This window comes from Typha angustifolia, chromosome 13 (assembly GCF_048772165.1).
Source record: "Typha angustifolia cultivar Huaian chromosome 13, ASM4877216v1, whole genome shotgun sequence".
Lineage (NCBI taxonomy): Eukaryota > Viridiplantae > Streptophyta > Magnoliopsida > Poales > Typhaceae > Typha > Typha angustifolia.
This window is the reverse complement of record NC_133251.1, coordinates 4,604,179-4,624,751: the sequence shown is the minus strand read 5'-3', so window position 1 is coordinate 4,624,751 and position 20,573 is coordinate 4,604,179. Positions and strand designations below refer to the sequence as shown.

The following is a 20,573-nucleotide window of genomic DNA, read 5'->3' as shown; positions in this document are numbered from 1 at the left end:
TGGTCGTGGTGGCCATCCATATACCAACCATCAATATACCACAACATTACCACAATCACCAAGACACCAACACTAACAACCAGCATTTCTCATGTGCTATTTGGTATATGCATGTATAGCTTGTGCATATGTGAGTTCAAATTTGTGTGTATATATGTGAGTGTGCATCTATTCAATAGTGTGTGCATGATAAGAGTTCAAGGTTACCTTATAAGGTCCTCTTCTCTTGATAGACTTTCAATAACTTGACAATTTTCCTACTAAAGTCATTTTCTACAATTTAATTTTTTAACATATTATAAAGAAAAACCAAAGTATAAAAGTCATTACAAACAATTTTAGTATACCTGTTTATTAGACTTAACCTGCGAAATTATTCCTTGTTGTTTCTATGAACTCTTTCACTTGATATCCTTGCTTGTTGGCTTCATCCTTGCTGTTGATAGATATTGAACTACTTAATAGTCATGCCTAGTGAGATCATTTGCTATGTTTTAATCTATTAAAGAAAAACAGAAGAATAAATCATTAGTAACAGTTCAATTACCTCTCAATCTGCTGTGTTTTCATGAATCATCTCCCTTGCTGTTGATAAGAATATTTTTACTTGAAATCAAAATTTAGTGGTAGGAAATTACTGGAAACTTCTTCATGAAATCAACCTCTAACTTATTAAAAAAAATGGAAAAAGAATCACAACCGTGAATTGACCTTGTTTTGTGAATCATCCCTGCTATTTCAGAGTACATACTTGACATTTACATTTAGGGGAAGAAACCTTTTTACCTGGGAAATTAGCTTGATAAAGTCCATCTCTGATTTTGACAGCCATTGAAGTATTTGGCAAATTTTACCAGGTGAAGTCATATCATGCTATTGAAAATGACTCTTATTAGGACTTACATCTTTATTTGGTTAGATCACTCCTACTGTCGATAGGCATAACATAGACAATTTTACCAAATGAAGTCATCTATTACATGGTAAGCAACAAGAAAGCTAATACAATAATAAAACCACTAGTATAATTAAGATTACCTCCAAAAGTCTCAATCAGCCTTGACTAGTGAGATCATCCCCCTGCAAGTTATCTTTTTTTTTTTTTTCTCTTGGCAGCCTTGCTAAAATCATTGCTAATGTCAATAGGTACTAAATTACTTGAAAAGCTCACCTGGTGAAGTTAACTACTGCACAGTAACATATTAGATATCAAATTGAATAATAAAATTAAAATCACTGTCACAAGTTCTACGATTACCTCCCAAGTCAGATTGAGTGATGAAGTCTTTTCTTGTTGTCAATATTAATAACTTGGCATCGTTGGTTGGTTGTCACTCTCAGTGAAACAGTAATAAAAGAAATAAAATCATTAATACAGAACATTTGGCATTATAAAATATCAATGACAATCAAATTAGATAGTAAAAGTTAGCATGAATAAACACCACTACCACATCTCTAGTATTTTGATTATAAGTCCATAACAAATCTTTGATATCATCAACATTGAAGATCCAAAACCATTTATACCAATTTCACTATCATTACAATCTCCATAACTAGTACTACTACCACTGATATCTAAGGCACTAATACCACAACCATCAAATAAACATCAACATCTCCAATGATGACAATAACACATAAGGCAATATTTAGAAACAAAAAAAAATCCGCTACTTCCACCACAATCATCTCTATCATTATGAAATTAAGAAAACAACCAACCATAGAACCAAACCATTATTGACACCATTTATCACTATTAACAATAAAAAACGATAATATCATCTCCAAAATGAGAAACATCACTATGAATGACAATCACATAGTAACTTGTCAACCGTAACATCACCATAAAATTAGCAAAACTGAAAGAACTGCACATCTATAACTAAGATCATCACCAATATCAGTAAATCAATAAAAGCAACAATAATATCATTAGCAACAATCATCACTGGTAACACCAGCATCTTTACAACATAAATAAAAGCAATCACAATATGACACAACATACGTCCATTACAATAGTGAACAAAAGTAATTGTCTAAGATAGTAACAGTAGTTACCATCATTACCATTATGACTTATCATCTGAACAACAATAATAACATCACCACAAACAAATCACCAATCTGAACACAACACCTCAACCACCATTATATGAATATCAACGAGACAATATAAGTAAAAACATCAGAGAAATTAAGAATAATAAAACTATCACAATACTACAAAATAAATAGAATAAAAAAAAAGAAGACATAATTAACACACCATCATCATTATTTTTCATCACCTCCACCAACAACTCCACCACCATTTCATGAATATCAACGAGACAACATTAGTAATAACACATAAGAGAAATTAAGAATAACAAAACTATCACAATACCACAACATGAATAGAAAAATAATATATAATTAACACACCCTCATTATCAAATTTAACCATCACTACCAACATCGCAAAAGTAACAGTAATATCATCAAATACAAAAACATTACCAAAAAACACTTGACTATATAAACCACTATATCTTTAATGATCAACATAACTAAAGACTGTATATTTTCATTACTAAAACCATCACCACCACTAACACATCTACAAGAACAACATCATCATCAAATCGTCATCAACCACCACCATTTTAGCACCACCATCATTAGAGCAACAATAAGAACAATGATAATAGAATCAACCACCGGTGAAAAGATAACCATTATTATTATCAATATATAAACAAAAAACAATAAACATCACCACAAACACCAAAACAATAGGAATAAACAACAATCGTCACCATAACCAACACCACAACCACTATCAAGTTACCAACATCAGAATTAGAAAAATAAATATCACCAACAACCATTACTTGCTGTGGCCACTATGAACACCTCAAACATAAAAAGGAAGATAAAACCAGTAAACCACACCACAACTATCATTACAACAACATACAAGGCAATATGTAGAAACAAGAAAACCACTACCTCCACCACAATCATCATAGTAACTAACAACACAAAAATTACTATTGACACAATTTATTACCATTAGCAACACAAAAATGATAATATCATCAGCAAAATTAGAAACAATCACCATCAACGACAATCACATAGTAACTTGTAAATCACAACATCACCATAAAATTAGCAAAACCAAAAAGACTACATCTACCACTAAGATCATCACCAATACTAGTAAATCAATACAAGCAACAATAACATCATCAGCAACAATCATCACTACTTACACTGGCATCATTACAACAACAATAAAAGCAATCACAACATGACACAACATAAGTCCATTACAATAGTGGAAAAAGAATAATTGTTTAAGATAGGAACATTAGAGCATCATTATCATTATGACTACATTAGAACAACAATAACATCATCACAAATAAATCACCAATCTAAATACAACATTACATGAATATCAACGAGACAACATAAGTAAAAACACATAAGAGAAATTAAGAACGACAAAACTATCACAATACCACAAAATGAATAGAATAAACAAAAAAGAAAACATAATTAACACACCATTATCATCATTTTTCACCACCATATTATATGAATATCAACGAGACAACATTAGTAATAGTACAAAAGAGAAATTAAGAATGACAAAACTATCACAATACCACAAAATGAATAGAATAAAAAAAGGTAACTAACACACCATCATCATTTTTCACCACCACCACCACAAAAGTAACAGTAGTATCATCAAATACAAAACATCACCAAAAAAACATCTAACTATATAAACCACTACATCCTCAATGATCAACATAACCAAAGACTATATTTTCATTAGTAAAATCATCACCACCACTAACACATCTATAAGAACAACATAATCATCAAATCGTCAACAACCACCACCATCATTAGATCAACAATGAGAACAATGATAACAGAATCAACCACCAATGAAAAGATAACCACTATTATTATCAATATATAAATAAATAACAATAAACATCACTACAAACACCAAAACAATAGGAACAAACAACTATTGTCACCATAACTAACACCACAACCACTATCAAGTAACCAACATCAGAATTATAAAAACAAATATCACCAACAACCACTAATATTGAGACCACTATGAACATACATGCATGCATACGACAACATGGAAGAATATTTTGCACATTTGTTTTACACATAGTAGGGCAATAGGCTCATGCACATGGTCGCACATGTATAAAAGTGCTCATCCAATAAAATCATGCACCTGCGTACTATGTGGCATGCAAATGAATAAAATTTGTGTACTTACAAATAGACTGTTATGCAGAGGAACTTGCATACTCAACCATAAGCTAATGCACATATGAACTAGCAAGTGGATTAACTAAAGAATTTGCATGTATGCAAGCATGATCTTACACAAGAATAAATAAATAGGTATATGTCTGCAAACAAGCACTATCAATCTTGCTTTCACTAATGCTGAGGCACGAAAGGAAAAAGGAAAGGCACACAAAATACAAAGAATTTACTGTTACATGCAAGCTCATGAATAGTCTAACTTAAGCTCTAATATAGTCTCGCCTCTTAAGAGCAACCTTTCCAAAGAGATTATCTAAGAATGGATATAGTTTAGAGACTCTAGAAGATAGAAAAATATTACTTTGATCATAGAGACGAGAAGAAGTGAAGGGTAATTCCATATTCCCATATTAACATCTGAGTAATATAATTGAAACAAATGTGGTCCAATCGAAAAAGTTTGGTACAAATTTTAAAATGTAAAGGCAAATAGCATATTAGATCCAATTTAAGACTAAGATGAAGATATAGATATTGGAATAATTATACATAAAATAGGAGCATCATCTAGTAAAAAAGGATTGATGAGTGGGTTTTTTAGATAATTGTTGCTTAAATTAGGCCAAACATAAGATAAAGTTTATTGTTTAGAAGCAAGCAACTTTAATACATAACTTACAAGAAATATTTATAAAGCAAATTTGATGGATTGAAAAGACATGCTAGATAGAATATTAGAACAACAAAACTTCTGCAAATAAAATTGTAATTAAATAATTTACAGCTAATATGACATGAAAAAATAGCAGGACATAAAGATGCAGTTTTTACTTTTAAATGCAAAATTAGACTTTTAGAAATCAACATATAAGGTATTAGGTATCAATATCAAAATAATTTATTTATGCTACTGTAAAGAAATCTGAAACATATGGTAAAATGGCTAGGATATAGATAACATACCAATTGTAGTAAGCTTGCAATGATAGTCCATGGTTACTATTGAAACTCAAGAATTTGGATCATCTAGAGATTATAAATGATCAACATGGATTAGATTTAGCAATTAGCACCACCACCATGTGAGGATCAAAAGAGACCATGAAATAAAGCTCGAGGATATGACAAAATCAAGGTAAAATATATTCAAACCTATGTCATAATATGGAAAAGCTATTAGCTACGAAAAGAATGGTACTTGTCATGCCAATATCAAAACCAACACAAAAGTTCAGATTCTCCTAAGACGGTAGAAAGAAGAGTTGACAAAAGTCAAAGCAAATATGATGAGAGAGAGAGAGAGAGAGAGAGAGAGAGAGAGAGAGAGAGAGAGAGAGAGAGAGAGAGAGCATACCATAGACAAAAGTCTCGAACCAGAACTCACGGATCAACCTTTGTTTCTAAGAAGAAAGAACTAGGTATCACAAACCCTCTAGGCCTCGTCAATCTGGAGAAGATTATATTACAAAAAACTAAGCATAAATAGCTAAATATTCATCATAACAATATCTTGAGAAACAAGCCAAGCATACCTTCTACAGATTCTATTTTGATCATAATTCAATGCTAATCAAAATATACCATAGGCAATAGTAGATTCAACTAACAAGCTATGATGTAGAATCAAAAAAATACACAAAAAGATTTCTAGATCAAGAGGGCATATGAATTTGTGATGAAAGCACTATCCTTTATAGAATACAGGCAGACAATATTTCCGTGTTTTATCTTAATTAACCAAATGTTCATTTTGAGTAAGGAAATACTGCAATGTTCTTTTTCTTTGGTCAAACAAAAATCTGCTCGTAAAAGATTATCAAGGAAAGTGTGGAACTTCAGTTTAGCTACCATTAGTAAAAGTATGCAAATAGCTATCATTAGTGAAAGTGTAGAACCTATGCTTCTCAATACATAAAATTAAAATGGAATCCTAAACAGTTATTATCACAGTTAAATCCTTTCATAAGTTTATTTTTCTAGAAATATCAACATAAATAGGAATTAATAGTGAAAGAAAAACAAATGAGTTCTTCGAAATAGACAATAAGATCTATCATAGGAATAAATTCTTCTGTTAAGATGATCCATTTCTATATCAAGAAACTAAGTATGGCCGAAAAAGCTTGAATAATTTACAATTAAACTATTGCTCCATCCACTCAGTAATTACTAGCTAATGCTCCTAGCCTACTACGATTGCTCTCCTTTGTCATGCGCACTATCCCCAACTTACGTGAAGTAGGTTCCAAGGGCAGTGAATCAAAGTAGAAAATTGATATTTTAATATCAAATTGTGACTACACTATAAGATAATATTGGTATATTAATATTGATTGCTGCATGCCTGCATACTATATATGTAAAACCAATTTTAAACAATGCATGTATATCATTCATATGAAACATTAATATATCTTATATATGGGCGGTCATAATGTAAAGATACATCAATATGTGAATATTGTAAATATACTCATATCATGAATTAGTATTTTAATAATTGTGTCTGAGACAAACATATGTGTGCAATCCTAGTTCTAGTATACACCAAGTAGAAGTGCTCAAAATCTAGAAAGGCCTAAGATATTATAAAATATTTCCATATATCATGAAAATATACTGATACGAGTAAAGTATCTAATTATATTATTTACAATTTTATGCTCAACAAAATCATTTCCCATAGCAGTAACATATACTATTAATCTATTCACTTTTAAAATACATAAATAAGATACATTGAGGTAACATATGAAAAATGTAACATTCTAGTATATCCTGATTGTAATGTTACTAACACTGAATCACTGACAACATAAATTAATGTGAATTTCAAATGGATTACAATAATATAGATGCTTCCTCGATACATATACAAATAATAATTTATTAGGAGTTCCTATTTTCACTAAAAATGATTCAGAACAACATATAATTGCAGCTTTAAGCTCAAAATTAGGAAAATAATCCCTATTCACGACAAGCAAAAGTCACTTTGTATATGCATCACAACAAAAGCTATTACCGATTCTTCATAAAAGTTTTCATAAACTAGCTAGAAAGAAAGTCTCTGCTCCTAAAATCTAAATTCTTTGATGACTTAAAAGATAGAGAAGAAACAAAGAGCATGTTATGATCTTGACACCTTTTAACATCATACCTGTCCTTTACAAAGCCTACCATGTCTGGATATGCTCAGATTTGCAGATCTATTAGTTAATGGAGAAATGCATCTAGGGGGCCTGTTGAAACAGGATCTAATTGTCTTTAACACTGCAAAATGACATCATTTTAAGCCAGCATTTCTTAATTTATATAAAATCATACTAACAGCAAAAGGAGATATTGCAAGAAAATCTACCTGCCCATTGCAGAGATAACCTTCTTAAGGCTTTGGTAAAAATGATCCTCAAATGGATTTCAGCCACAGTAATACGTGCTTAGTAGGGACAAACAAATCAACCAGTGTGACTAGAAGACCAAAGGACTATGAAGTAACCTAGTAGAGAAATGAACAGCATCTACAGTTCTTCTACATCTGATTCAATGAATGATTGCTGACGGTGTAACTTTTTCTTTCTGATTGTCACTAAAAAACTATTCATTTCTCTACAATGGGTTCCATTAAAAAAGATAATTCCTTGATACTTATACAGAAAGTAATTTGTCAGACTCATAGGAGATCCTATTTGCACCAGCAATACTAGCCTAGGGAGGGATGATCAGATCAACACGAATGCTATTATAAGACCAAGAAACTTTATAACCTAATACAGAAATGATCGAATGTTTCTTTCATCTCTTCCATTTCTGATTCAGTAAAGAACAGCTAACGCCTGACTTTCTTGATCGTCACTGAAAAAGAAAAACCCACATCACTAATAAGTTATAGAAGAATACCAAGTTGAAAGTGAAAGCCAATTATCATGCCAACAACTTAGAATTCCGATTTTTATCAGAGAGGAAAGCTGGGAGTTATTGTGGAGTAGAACTTTAAATTTTCTTGAAACTGCAAGAAATGGTAATAACGCTGCACAGGGAGTTATCAAATACATCTTAGTGCCTTAAATAAAGCTTGATACTACAAAGTAACGAGGAGATGAAATATATGGCATTTACCTTTTGAGGTTAAAATAACGAGGAGATGAAACAATGATACAAAACGTTTAAAACCCCAATCACGAATATAGGAATTATAAAGCGCGGGACGCAGTATTAAATCAAACCGAAGACAGAGAGAGGCTTCAGCAATAAGGGTATCCTCGTCGATCTCTTCATTGTTGCAACGAAGAATCTTGGAGTGCAGACTTTGTAGGTGAAATGGAAATGAAAAAAGAATCGGGGAAACAGCAGACAGAGCCATAATAGAATATCAAATTAGAATGGACAAGAACACAAGTAATTCCGAATTTAAATCGAAAACATGAATTAAATATAAGAAAGATTGAACGAAACCCTAAGACCCCGTTAAATGATCAACGTTAAATTATCAAGAATTATTCCTACAAATGTTGTTAAGCCATATTGACCCAAATCACAAGAAAGAGAGGAGAACAGATAAATAAAGAATAAACATAGAACAAATTCCAATTTCAAATCTAACGACAAACTAAGGCCAAGACTAAGAGAAAGAGAGGGTGAGGAATACCAGAATCCTCCTCCTCCACCACCACCATTTTCAAACCGCCGTCTTCCATCTATGATGATAATCTCGCAGAGATAGGGGGAGAGATTTGAATTGATGAACAGAGGAAGGGAAGGAGCGGAGAAAGAAATTTGAAATGAGGAAGTGAGGAATAGACGAAAGGAAAGGAGAAGGGAGAAATTTGTATGTCATGAATTAATATTTTCATAATTGTGTCTGAGACAAACTATTGTGTACGATCCTAATATACACCAAGTATAAGTGCTCACAATCTAGAAAGGCCTAAGATATTATAAAATATTTCCATATATCATGAAAACATACTGTTACTAGTAAAGTATCAAATTATATTATTTACAAGTTTATGCTCAACAAACTCACTTCCTAGAGCAGTAACATATATTATTAACCTATTCACTTTTAAAGTACATACATAAGATACATTGAGGTAGCATATGAAAAATGTAACATTCTAGTATATCCTGATTGTAATGTTTTGTTACTCACTAACAATGAATCACTGACAACATAAATTAATGTGCACGGGAAATGGATTCCAATAATATAGATGCTTCCTCGATACATATACAAAAACTAATTGTTAGGAGTTCCTATTTTCACTAAAAGTGATACAGAACAACATAATGATTGCAGCTTTAAGCTCACAATTAGGAAAGTAATCCCTATTCACAACAAGCAAAAGTCACTTCTTATATGCATCAGAACAAAAGCTATTACCCAACTCTTCATAATAGTTTTCATAAATTAGCTAGAAAGAGAGAGTCTCTGTTCCTAAAATCTATATTCTTTTGATGACTTAAAGATAGTGAAGAAACAAAGAGCATGTTATGATCTTGACACCTTTTAACATCATACCTGTCCTTTACAAAGCCTACCTTGTCTGGATATGCTCAGATTTGAAGGTCTATTAGTTAATGGAGGGTCTGATGAAACAAGATCTAATTGTCTTTAACACTGCAAAATGACATCATTTTAAGCCATTATTTCTTAATTTATATAAAATCATACTAACAGCAAAAGGAGATATTGCAAGAACATACCTGCCCATTGGAGAGATAATATTTCTTAAGGCTTTGGTAAAAAGGTGGATTTCAGCCACAGTAATACGTGCTTGGTAGGGACAAACAAATCAACCAGTGTGACTAGAAGACCAAAGGACTATGAAGTAACCTAGTAGAGAAATGAACAGCATCTACAGTTCTTCTACATCTGATTCAATGAATGATTGCTGACGTGTAACTTTTTTTTTCTGATTGTCACTAAAAAACTACATTAGTGATGAGTTATAGAAGAAACTACAATGGGTTCCATTAAGAAAGATAATTCCTTGATACTTATACAGAAAGTAATTTGTCAGACTCATAGGAGATCCTATTTGCACCAGCAATACTAGCCTAGGGAGGGATGATCAGATCAACACGAATGCTATTATAAGACCAAGAAACTTTATAACCAAATACAGTAATGATCGGATGTTTCTTTCATCTCTTCCATTTGTGATTCAGTAAAGAACAGCTAACGCCTGACTTTCTTGATCGTCACTGAAAAAGAAAAACCCACATCAATAATAAGTTATAGAAGAATACCAAGTTGAAAGTGAAAGCCAATTGTCATGCCAACAACTTAGAATTCCGATTTTTATCAGAGAGGAAAGCTGGGAGTTATTGTGGAGTAGAACTTTAAATTTTCTTGAAACTGCAAGAAATGGTAATAACGCTGCACAGGGAGTTATCAAATACATCTTAGTGCCTTAAATAAAGCTTGATACTACAAAGTAACGAGGAGATGAAATATATGGCATTTACCTTTTGAGGTTAAAATAACGAGGAGATGAAACAATGATACAAAACGTTTAAAACCCCAATCACGAATATAGGAATTATAAAGCGCGGGGGGCAGGGTAAAAATCAAACCGAAAACAGAGAGAGGCTTCAGCAATAAGGGTATCCTCGTCGATCTCTTCATTGTTGCAATGAAGAATCTTGGAGTGCAGACTTTGTAGGTGAAATGGAAATGAAAAAAGAATTGGGGGAAACAGCAGACAGACAGAGGCATAATAAAATATCAAATTAGAATGGACAAGAACACAAGTAATTCCAAATTTAATCGAAAATAAATTAAATCTAAGGAAGATTGAACGAAACCCTAGGACCCCGTTAAATGATCGACGTTAAATGACCAAGAATTATTCCTACAAATGTGGAGAAGCCATATTGACCCAAATCACAAGAAAGAGAGGAGAAAAGATAAATAAAGAATAAACATAAAATAAATTCCAATTTCAAATCTAACGATCAATTAAGCCCAAGACTGAGAGAGAGAGAGAGAGAAGAGAGAGAGAGGAATACCAGAATCGTTCTCCTCCACCACCATTTCAGACCGCCGTCTTCCATCTATGATGATAATCTCGCGGAGACGGGAAGAGAGATTTGAATTGACGAACAGAGAAAAGGGAGGAGCAGAGAGAGAAATTTGAAATGAGGAAGTGAGGAATAGACGTAAGGAAAGGAGAAGAGAGATTTGAAATGAGAAACAGACGGAAGGAGGAGAGAAATTTGAATTGAGGAAGAGAGGAGAGGGCTTATTTATAGGCTCTCGACTGGAATTAAAAGGTCGGGAAATTCAAATTTACAGAGAGAGCCGTTTGAAAAAATTAGGGAAAAGAGGAAAATTATGTATAACGTATTGATGAATTAATTATTTATTTATTTATAGGCTCTCGACTGGAATTAAAAGGTCGGGAAATTCAAAATTACGAAGGAGAGAGCCGTTTGAAAAAATTAGGGAAAATAGGAAGATTGTGTTGTATAACGTATAGACGTATAGATATTAAAATACCATAATCGTCCTAAAATTATTTGAATTTTAGAACTACCATTCTGATTAGTTTTATAACAAAATAGTAATAGAATATTTCTAATATATAGTTACTAAATACAAATTTAATTTTAATAATGATTAATTAGATTTAACTAGATTGATAATTATAATAATGATTAAAATTTTGGTGGTAATTATAATATTTTGAAGAACGGTATGACAATTGTTTTACTTTGTAGAGCTAACCAAATTCAATTATACAACACCAGAGTACTATTATGTGAATTCTTTATTTTTCATTAGTGGAATCCGCAGATAATACACGAAGTTAAAAGATCATTTTGATTTTTAATATCTCAAAAAATTAAACAGAATAAATAACATTTTATTCTATTTAAGAATAAGAATTTAAAATATCTAAAATACTTCTCATCTCGGCCTCAAAATCTTGTTCTCCTTTTAATTTCACCTTGAACTAACAAAAAAAACCTTTGGAATATTAAAATACATTATATTTATAGTTAAATTAACTTATCTATATAGTGACTATATAAATAAGATGTTCCTAAGATGAATGATAAATATCCATACAATAAAATTATAAGTAATAATACAGACAATATGCATGATAATTTTGATAAATTTCTCAAAATTATATATATTTTTCTTTAATCTCAAAATAACAGACAGAATAAATTTCACTATACTAATAAGATAATTCAAAATTGTTCTATCTCACTCTTATTCTTGTTTGTGCTAGTAAGGTGAAGTAAGGATGATTAACAATGTATTCTTAATCTTGCATACAGCTGTATTTGTAGTCAATTGTAGTTTCTTACATGGATGGCCGTGCCATGGCACAGCCCATTGGCCGGCACGGCACTTGCCAGCCATGCCGCAAAAGAGGAGGGATATGAAAGTGTCGTTGTGTCCTATGCGGAGATATCGTGGCCCTAGTCCCAGCCCGAGGAGGAAGAAGATCTCGAGCGGGTCGGGGTGACTGAATAAAGAGTTAAGTTACGGATCTGGATCGATGGAGCTCTTCGGCATGACGGGCGACGACGACGAGAAGGTCAGCGGTGATGGAAGCTCAATGGCGAGTGGATTGCCGCTAGAAAAGGTGCCTTACAATACCCTCTCGTGTCGCGTGCCGGTCTACACAACCATCCTTTGTTTCTTATACCTCTTTTAGAGCTAAAACCTTGACTGCCACCAGGAGTACTTTGCAATGAACCAATTTCTATTATGGTATATGGGATCCCTGACGTAGTCACCTCTTCTTCATCTCTTTCTGCCAGCTTTGCTATATAGTATAGCTTGCAATCCACTGCTGCCTCTATAAGCAGCCAGCTGCAACCTTATTAAAATTCATAACCCAGGATTAGTACACATAATGCATGCAATGGTGATTGGAATTAGAGGAACATAAACGTAAGGTAAGTGAGAACATGGGGAAAGAAGAATAATGTGCTGCACACCTTTCATTAGCCCAACTTCAGAAATGAACCCATCCTATCAGAAGATCAGAAAGTCCAATCTTTACATCTCTTTAAGAAGGCTTGAAATGAAATTTTGGAAGAGGTGGGGCAGCATTTCAAAAGAAAAGAAAAAGATAAGCATGCGACTGTACAAAGTTTGCAAGCTTATAATTAAATACTTGACATTAACAAAGAGGTTGTACATTGAACTCTTTAAACTATAATCTTCATTAAACATTGCAGGTATTCTCTACCAGAGTGCATATGAAGTCGAATGGTTATGATAATTGTACAAATCTTTGCTAACATTGCAGAGTGAGATTTATAACTAAATACCCACATTAGTCATTCTTCTCTTTCTCTAGCTAATTATTTGATATCCAACGAGCCTTTGCGTATAAAGCATGGATACTTTGTTTGCCCCTTCATACCGGTATCAGATGCATATCGAATATGGCTGAAGGTGTATCCAAAGTACAAAAATTATTTTTAATTTCCGAAACGGCTCCGATATGGCTCCAATACAGCTCCGATACATTTCTTAATCATCCAATCTTTTTTTCTTTTTTTTTTTGCTAAAAGATGATATAAAATATATACTTTATATGTATATATAATTGTCTAATCATTCATGATACTTTAAAGCTTTGTTTATTTGATAATGAATTAAACATATAGCTTAAAATCTACTTAAAAATCCAAATTATTGTAGACTAATAGTTTAATTAAGTTTTTATTACAATATTATTCTAATTTGAATTTTTATACCTAAACAAGGGTACTTGAGTCAATTTCTACTTCTTATTTATACTAACTTTATATCATATCAAAAATAATTATTGCACAACTTTATAATTTTAGGAATAAGAAATTAGAATAGCTACTCTAGATTTTTCCCTTAACCGGAAACTAAATGAGGCCTTGGTGCTCATCAAGATTGCACTTCACTAACCAGTTAAGACGATCACATGCCTCATTATTTGAGGGCTGAAAATTATGAGTGCTACATGTACAATATCAACTCAACTGGACAAAATCTACAGCATCAAATAGAAGTACTAAAGAAGTCATCAAATTCTTCAGAAGTCCAACACCAAACCAAAGTCAATGACTAACTAGAGCAACCTTGGCTTAAAGTAGAGCATCTTAAAATGAATAGTCTCCAACAAAATACCAGAACAAAGAATAGAAAATGACACGAGTATGATGCCCCTACAAGAAAATCCATTAAACTAAATAATTGAGAGAACAGGAATCAGCATAACGAATTTCAGGTGTTCAATATACATACATGGCCAGCGCAAATTATTACACGAACACCTCTTAAAGCTTTTGAAAGAAAGGATTTGTCTTTCACATCTCCGACCATAGATTGTGAAAGAGAACAAAGTGAGAATTAAGGTCCAGAGTACCTCAGAATATATTTCACATCCGGAGCAAAAGGTGGTTGTGGTAAATAAACTTCACAGAAGAACTTCATCGTGTAAAAAAGAAATATTAGAGGATGCTGGAATGCTTACCTCAACATAAGTTCCAAAGGAATCAACAGCAACCTGCTTATCCTTGACTAGTGCTTTTATTCTAGCACGCTCGAGAATCAGCGATAGCATTACCATCTTAAAAAAGAACCAATACAATAAAATCAGGAGTTTGTCAAATAGAAAAAAGAAGAGAACTAAATTACTCGTATGATGCAGGTGCATAGCCGGTGATAATCAACTCTGACAATGATGGACAAGAAATGTAAATAAAGAAATATAGATAAATTGGCAGTGATATGGAGCACCAGATTTACAGAAGTGATATGGAGCACCAGATCTACAGTGCCAATTTATCTATATTTGGCACTCCATTTACAGTGATATAGAGTTTCACAAGCTGAGATAAGAAATTCAAGTAAATCTGGTGCTCCATATCACTTCCTCAACTTACACCCACCTATATATGAACTACCCATAATTTATCCATTTAAAAGCAATGAGCATATTTCACTCAGTAAGCAAATATAAACATGAAATGCAAAATTTCTAATACAACACGAATGTAAAATAAATTAAATCTTAAAGGTCCACAATTAGACAAAATCATTATCAGTAAGCAAGAATGTGTGCTTTGCTTGAACAAATTCAAGCATACATTCAACAGAAAATAAACTTCTAAAAGCTTTGCTTGAACAAATTATAGCATACATTCAACAAAAGATAAACTTCTAAAAAGATGAAACTTTTCTGCAGCCAAATCATTCCATAGTCAAATGGCTTTTTGATCTAGCAAACATCAATATCCAGAATGTGTTATGGAAAAGAATGACACTAAAGGGGCTGAAATTCCCAACCACAACAAGGAGCCACAATTTTTGGTGGATTTTATCTTCATAAAATGTTGGATGAAATTCCTCTAATATGACAGCCATCTTATTCTACCGTCCTTTAGGGATATTACTATATTATCAGACAACCTTATCGTAGTTCAATTCAATTAAAAAACAAGTACCCGAAACATAAACTCTAACCCCTCTCCTCGACCTCTTTTGCTTTGGAACACAACCTAAATATAAGCTAAATAGGTCATTTGGTGATTTTGATACGACACAACCAACAAGACCAAAAATACAAAGAATAAGACCTAAATAATGATATGTGATAATGACCAATATTCTAGCCTTATAGGCGGCTAAAGTGTAATTAAGCTTTTTAATTATCGGCTACCAGAAAGTTAAATAAGGAATATTCACGGCAAAAGGAAAGAACTTGCGGATTTATACATCCAAAAGTAAATGTTTCGACATGCACACGAAATGGAGAGAAAGAAACCTCCCATGATATAACAAAGACAACGAAGGATTCAATTACTAGATATGGTAATTGGGTTCTTTGGTTCACCTTCGATGTAGTCGAGGATGCGGTCGCCGAAGCTGGTTTCCTTCTTCTTGGAGGGAGTTGCATCGAGGAGAGGACTCCGTAGATGCGAGGAGAAAAAGACCCGAGTTGGGGATTGAGAGGGAAGCGAAGAGAAGCCGGAGATAGGAGGAGATGGTGGTGAGGAGGGACGAAGAGACATTGCTCAAGCACGAGGATTGCGAAAATTTCGAGAGATGGAAAACAGAGGAGTTATATTGTTATAAAAGAAAAAAAAAAGGGAGAGAGGAAGTGATGTGATTTGAGAGGAGAAGATATGGACATATGGTATTGGAAAAATTCGTTTCGTTCATGTTGAATTCGGTCCTATCCTTACAAGAAACACCGACTTCAGTTTTAAAGCCGGATCTCAAGAAGTGAGTTCTATTTTCATCCTAGTTTTAGATTGTTATTGCTAATTATGATAACTGACTCTTGATTTTTGTTCTTCTGGTTGATTTGTTAACGGGAAATAGGTACATGGACAAGAAGCTGCAGAGAGTAAGCGACTCTTTGGCTTAAATATTATTGCTCCTTGTTGAAAAGAGTGGTTTTTGGCATCTCGATAAGAAAATCTTCAAGTGTTTGATACTTTTATAGATGATTTTGGCATCTCGATAAGAAAATCTTGAAGAATTTGATACTTTGATGCGTTACAGAAGTGTCAAGATTGAAGGCATCTTTTGGGGAAAAGATTTTCATAAATCTCAGAATAATTGATATCTCTTAGCTTTTGACATTTGAAAATTAACTTATCAATTGTTTTGTAGGAAGTTGTCGTCTCATATACTGTTGGCTAGGAAAAGTATATTGATTGCAGGATTTGTAATGGTAGAATGATGCTGTAACCTGCATTAGTTGTCGAGCGTTCCTGCTAAATTGATTTTGAAGAAGACAGTAGGCGGTTGGCTTCCATTATTCTTTCAGCTTATCTTCAGTTTCTTACTATGTGAAATATTGTATCTTTTTATTGAATCTCGTAAACCTTTCTATGGGTGGATTATCACTTATTTTCTTCTTCCAGAGGCTTTGTATTCTTTTTTTTTTTTTTTTTTTGACTTTAGACACATCTGCAAGGAGAAAGAGTCAAATCAAAGTTCTAAGCACTCCAAGACAATGGCAAGTTTGGCCGTTTGAAGAGCGACAGATGAGAGATGGTTGGTGACCCAGATGATAAATCTGGAGGAGAATATTATCATCACTGAAGTATAGAAGCTACTATTATTCTACCCAAACCAGAAATCTGCTCTATAGGAGTGACGAGAGAGTCACTGCTTGATTTGCAGTGTATCAACCAACCACGTATATTAGAGGTAAATGTATATATTGGGAACTTTATTCCCTTCCCTACTACAATTCTTCTGCTGTTAGTTCTATAAAATTCTGAAGTTAGGTACCCTGTCCAAATTTTTTTAATAAATCTTTATATATTATAGCCGTTTAGCTATGGTAGAGAAATTAGCCATTCTGATGACTAGGAGGTAAATCTAGAATTTATGTACTTTTTGTTGTTGTTGATCCAGTATTGGAGGACCAGTAGGCAATTCTCCAGTACATTTTAGAAGTTGTCTATTCTAATTGCATTTATATGTTTATTATGAGGCATTGCTAAATTTTACAACCATAATGTACTTCTGTAAATATGGGTCTTTTGATGACTATGGTGTATAACTATATATACCGTTAATGCGATTCGTTCTGTGTAAGCTATCCACTAAAAAAAAGTTCACATTTTAAGGGTATTTGAGGTTGTATAGTTTATTTTCTTCAGAAAATTTGCAATATTGTTTAAGTTGCATTAAAGCCCACTCTAAATGTCGAGAAGTTATGGAATATCTTCATGTCAGTATTTAAAATACATCTTTTTAAGTAGCTCATTCAGTGGGAAAATCAATTAACTCAGACTGGATCAGTAAAAAACTTCGCAATTGCCTTGGCCTGAAGCATGTTTAGCTGCTGTCTTTTCTGATCTTTGAGAGTTGATATATTTGTTTAGGTTTTCAGAACTAGTTGATCTTTTTCCATAATTATGTGACAAAATCACAAAAGGTTGTAAAAACTACTTTGTTTATCCTTCTAAGCTATAACTTTAAGTAAAGTATATCTGTTTTCTGTCCTTCCACTGGTGAAGATGCTCTTATATTGAGGCTCACTTATTTTCTTTTAAGAATATTATCTTTCTTATCATGGCTAATGCATGAAAGGAAAAAGTTTTGTGGTTAAAACTTTAAAGACTACTCTTTGCTCTTTTCAATCTTTGCTGGTTTGCTGCAGATAGATTGTTGTTAAAAATTTAACATAAGGATATAATAGATTGTTGTTAAAAATATTTGGTTATTTGCCGCTCTTTTGCAGATGACTGGGGGATTGATGATAATTGAGGTTTCTTTCTAGTCTTACCTATTATCATCAGTCATATACACATAGATCATGTATGTATCTCTGTTTTATCTTTAATACTTTTGATTTGCTATTTCAAATTTCAATATATATGCTTTGTTCATTTATCTCTTTTCTTATAAATTTTAGTCTTGGTAGGTTAAATCAGACTTTTCTTTCTACTTACATTTTGAGACTGTTAACAACATTTATCTGAATAGTTGCTCTTCTTTTCTTCTTTGAATTTTCTTGGTTATATATAGTTGTGCAGCCAACTAAATAGAACAACTGCATTTAAGCCTACGTACTACCTAGTGACACGAGATTTTCTCTACAAGTTAAGTTTCATAATTGTCAAGAATATTACACTGGATTATCATTTCATTAACACATCGGCTTATATTTGTATAGGATATACATAGTTCTACCTTTATAATTTAGCATCTACCTTTATCACAGATGGCACTTTCCATATGTTTTGGCAACACAACCTTCTAGCAGATCTGACGATCCAAGGGCAGGTGAACCCTAGGGACGTCACGTTTCACCATTTGACTGAAAGTAGTTATCGTTCCTTGATAGCTAAACCGTCTGCCTTGATTAAGAAAGACATCACCTATCCGGTTGGTCAACAAAATAGGATCAGTCCGCCCAAAGGGAGTATTTCCTAAATGTTTTTTTTTATGTTCGAAGGTGGCTAAGATGACAATTTAATTTATGCACCTATTTGAGTTTTTTCTTTTTAGTCTTTCTCATAATAACTTTAACAGCCTTTACTCCACTGCTTATGATCTACACCTTCCTTCCCCCTCCCTTCCAGTCCTCTTGATTGTTTTTCTTCACTCTGTATAATCCCTTCTCAAAATAATAATGAAAAAAAAAATTCCGCCATGATTCCTTGGCGTAGGTTAGCTTCAAAACTTGATTAACCACTCTTATTTCTAAATCTTGAATATGGTACCGTAAATGGGTTTAGAAAAATTGAACGGTTGTAAGTCAGGTTAATAATGTCATTATCTTTCTTTTTTTTCATTTGATATTAAAAAGTGGTTCTAAATTATAATAAAGACTAGATTTAAGAGATCTTTTATGTCAAATTGATCAAAATAATAATTCAATTAATCATATTAAAAGGCTTGTATGATTTATAATGGACAGTAATATTATTTAGAGGTCTGCAAAGTTCCACTATTAATATAATTTATAGTGGTGGACAAATGAAGTACCTATATAATATTATTAAATAGGTTTGTGATGAAAGGGGGAGAGTCAAAGGACAATAATAATAATTATTATTATCTTTAATAATAATAATAATAATATAATAATAATAATTATTATTATTATTATCATCATCATCATCTTTATTGTTATCTTCATTATTATTATTATTACTATTTTCTTTATTTTCTTATTTTTGGGTGTAATATTCTAGTAATTGTATTTTGGGTTGAGTGGCAATTTGCACCAAAAAAACTCTTTATGGTTATCTTCATCTCTCTCTTCTTCCTTTTCTTCCTTTCTCTTCTTCTTCCTCAATACTTCCTCTCTCTTTTTTTAACATTGTCCTTCTATTCTTACACATCAAAACCTAATATATGTCCAATTCTTGTTATCTTATTTTATTATCTTCTTTTTCATCATTTCCACCATTTTTATTTGATCCTATGGCTCCTTGGTAATAGTGCAAGACAAATCTTTTAGTGATTTTAGGTAATTAGCATTATGATTAGTATTACTTTATTTGTCTTTACAACTTTAGAGTCATTGCATCATCATTGTACATTTACACTTATTTAAATAATATATGAGTAAAAACATGGCTAGGAATCACACTGGTTTTGTAATTGAGGCTAGAAAATGATAATTGGAGTTGCCCAATTTAGGATCCCATGTAACTAAGTTTCAAAAATATACTAGAAAAATATAATTTAGTTTCATTTGCCATGAATTTTTTTTTAGCATAATACTTTTCTAAAACATTTAATGGTTATATATACATTTTTTAAATTAATAATT

At 32.4% G+C, this 20,573-nt stretch overlaps 2 protein-coding genes and 1 long non-coding RNA gene across 7 annotated transcripts in view; 1 reads left to right on the top strand and 2 right to left on the bottom strand.

Moving 5' to 3' along the window:
• Positions 1–5,656: 5,656 nt before the first annotated feature.
• On the bottom strand, positions 5,657–11,490 carry LOC140774525 (uncharacterized). The gene is made up of 6 exons (XR_012106607.1): positions 11,329–11,490; positions 10,021–10,521; positions 8,963–9,934; positions 7,676–8,169; positions 7,475–7,587; positions 5,657–5,761 (listed from the first exon to the last, which is right to left on the bottom strand). It is a non-coding gene; the product is annotated as an uncharacterized lncRNA (long non-coding RNA).
• A 984-nt stretch (positions 11,491–12,474) lies between these two features.
• Positions 12,475–16,299, bottom strand: LOC140773414 (uncharacterized). 5 transcript variants are annotated; one of them, XR_012106462.1, is made up of 4 exons: positions 16,161–16,299; positions 14,799–14,894; positions 13,279–13,358; positions 12,475–13,157 (listed from the first exon to the last, which is right to left on the bottom strand). XR_012106462.1 is itself a non-coding variant. In XM_073115953.1 (4 exons), exons 1-4 carry the CDS (start codon positions 16,221–16,223, stop codon positions 12,874–12,876), a joined length of 477 nt encoding a protein of 158 aa, XP_072972054.1. In that variant the 5' UTR covers positions 16,224–16,293; the 3' UTR covers positions 12,475–12,873. The 5 variants fall into 5 exon arrangements, 1 of the variants encoding a protein (XP_072972054.1); XR_012106464.1 differs by having other exon boundaries at positions 13,279–13,347; XM_073115953.1 differs by having other exon boundaries at positions 13,279–13,312; positions 16,161–16,293.
• A 161-nt stretch (positions 16,300–16,460) lies between these two features.
• Positions 16,461–20,573, top strand: part of LOC140773415 (probable small nuclear ribonucleoprotein G) — a 30,985-nt gene continuing 26,872 nt past the window's right edge. The window contains exon 1 of the mRNA XM_073115954.1: positions 16,461–16,552. Within this exon, the coding sequence (XP_072972055.1) occupies positions 16,461–16,552 (92 nt within the window). The remainder of the gene's footprint in view (positions 16,553–20,573) is intronic.